Source organism: Perkinsus marinus (genome assembly GCF_000006405.1).
Source record: "Perkinsus marinus ATCC 50983 genomic scaffold scf_1104296950890, whole genome shotgun sequence".
NCBI lineage: Eukaryota > Perkinsozoa > Perkinsida > Perkinsidae > Perkinsus > Perkinsus marinus.
The window spans coordinates 1-962 of record NW_003209469.1 but is presented as its reverse complement, the minus strand read 5'-3'; the positions used below and the strand labels follow the sequence as shown (position 1 = coordinate 962).

The following is a 962-nucleotide window of genomic DNA, read 5'->3' as shown; positions in this document are numbered from 1 at the left end:
ATACAGATGCTTAGTGCATGCTTCCTCATTCTCCCCTCGAGACTGGTGAACCTCCAGACACTCCATCATAGAGTGGCACTCAATATCTGCATACCACAACTACTCCAACATAACCAGGATCATGACAACACCCACTTGGTCACAATTCCCCAGCTCATAGTTGCAAGTATTTTGCAGACAATCAGTGTCGATGCTCTCGAAACTGATCATCGCTGGCCTCATCTCCGCCGATTCAATTTCAACCATAGACTTTCCCTACCAACAACACATCCGAGACTTTATTTCGTACCGCCTCACCTGAGCAACTTCCTGAATGACCTTCTTCTCCCCAGGGATGACTCCCCCAGCGGCTTGCTCCGCCGGATCAGCTCTAAACCAGTTCGTCACAGGGTGAAAATGGGCGAGCGCTTTTCTTACGTTTTCGTTCGTTGGCAACCGAAATCGGTCGCGCATTTCATGAGACTTCCCTCAAGCCTAGACTCATCGAGAGGAGTGATCCCATCAGTGCAATGATCAGCGCCTTGCATTCGGCGGGCCGACCGGGCGAACGCCAACGCCTTGGTTGCCAGCGGGGACAGCTTTCCCTGCATGGACGAGGTCCCCGGTTCGATCCCCGACAGCTGCTTTTTTCTCACCGAACTGTTCTGATCCTCCGTTTTCTCCTTCGTCTCCTCTTGCTGCTCTTCATGCCACAAACACGTGAGAATAATCCCACACTGTGACTCATGAATCTCCTTCTTATCTCTGCATTTCCCATCACAATCCTTCTCAACATTATCCCCCTACCTGTTGTACGCAGGGTCAATACTCTCATCAGTTTCATCTAAGCAGTCGTTCAGCTGAGCCCCACAGTGGCTCTCCATGCATTGCACGTTAAAGTAGCGTCCTTGGCCGTAAGCGACCTCCGACACCTACACAAGGGGAAGTGACAACTCCCTGAAGTCCTTTATGGAGTTTACCGC

The 962-nt window shown here is 51.2% G+C and overlaps 1 protein-coding gene across 1 annotated transcript; it reads right to left on the bottom strand.

Moving 5' to 3' along the window:
- Positions 1–99: 99 nt before the first annotated feature.
- On the bottom strand, positions 100–863 carry Pmar_PMAR014346 (hypothetical protein; the record flags this gene model as incomplete). Its single annotated transcript, XM_002777877.1, has 5 exons — positions 100–255; positions 298–370; positions 418–584; positions 636–744; positions 787–863. 5 exons carry the CDS (start codon positions 861–863, stop codon positions 100–102), a joined length of 582 nt encoding a protein of 193 aa, XP_002777923.1.
- Positions 864–962: the final 99 nt, after the last annotated feature.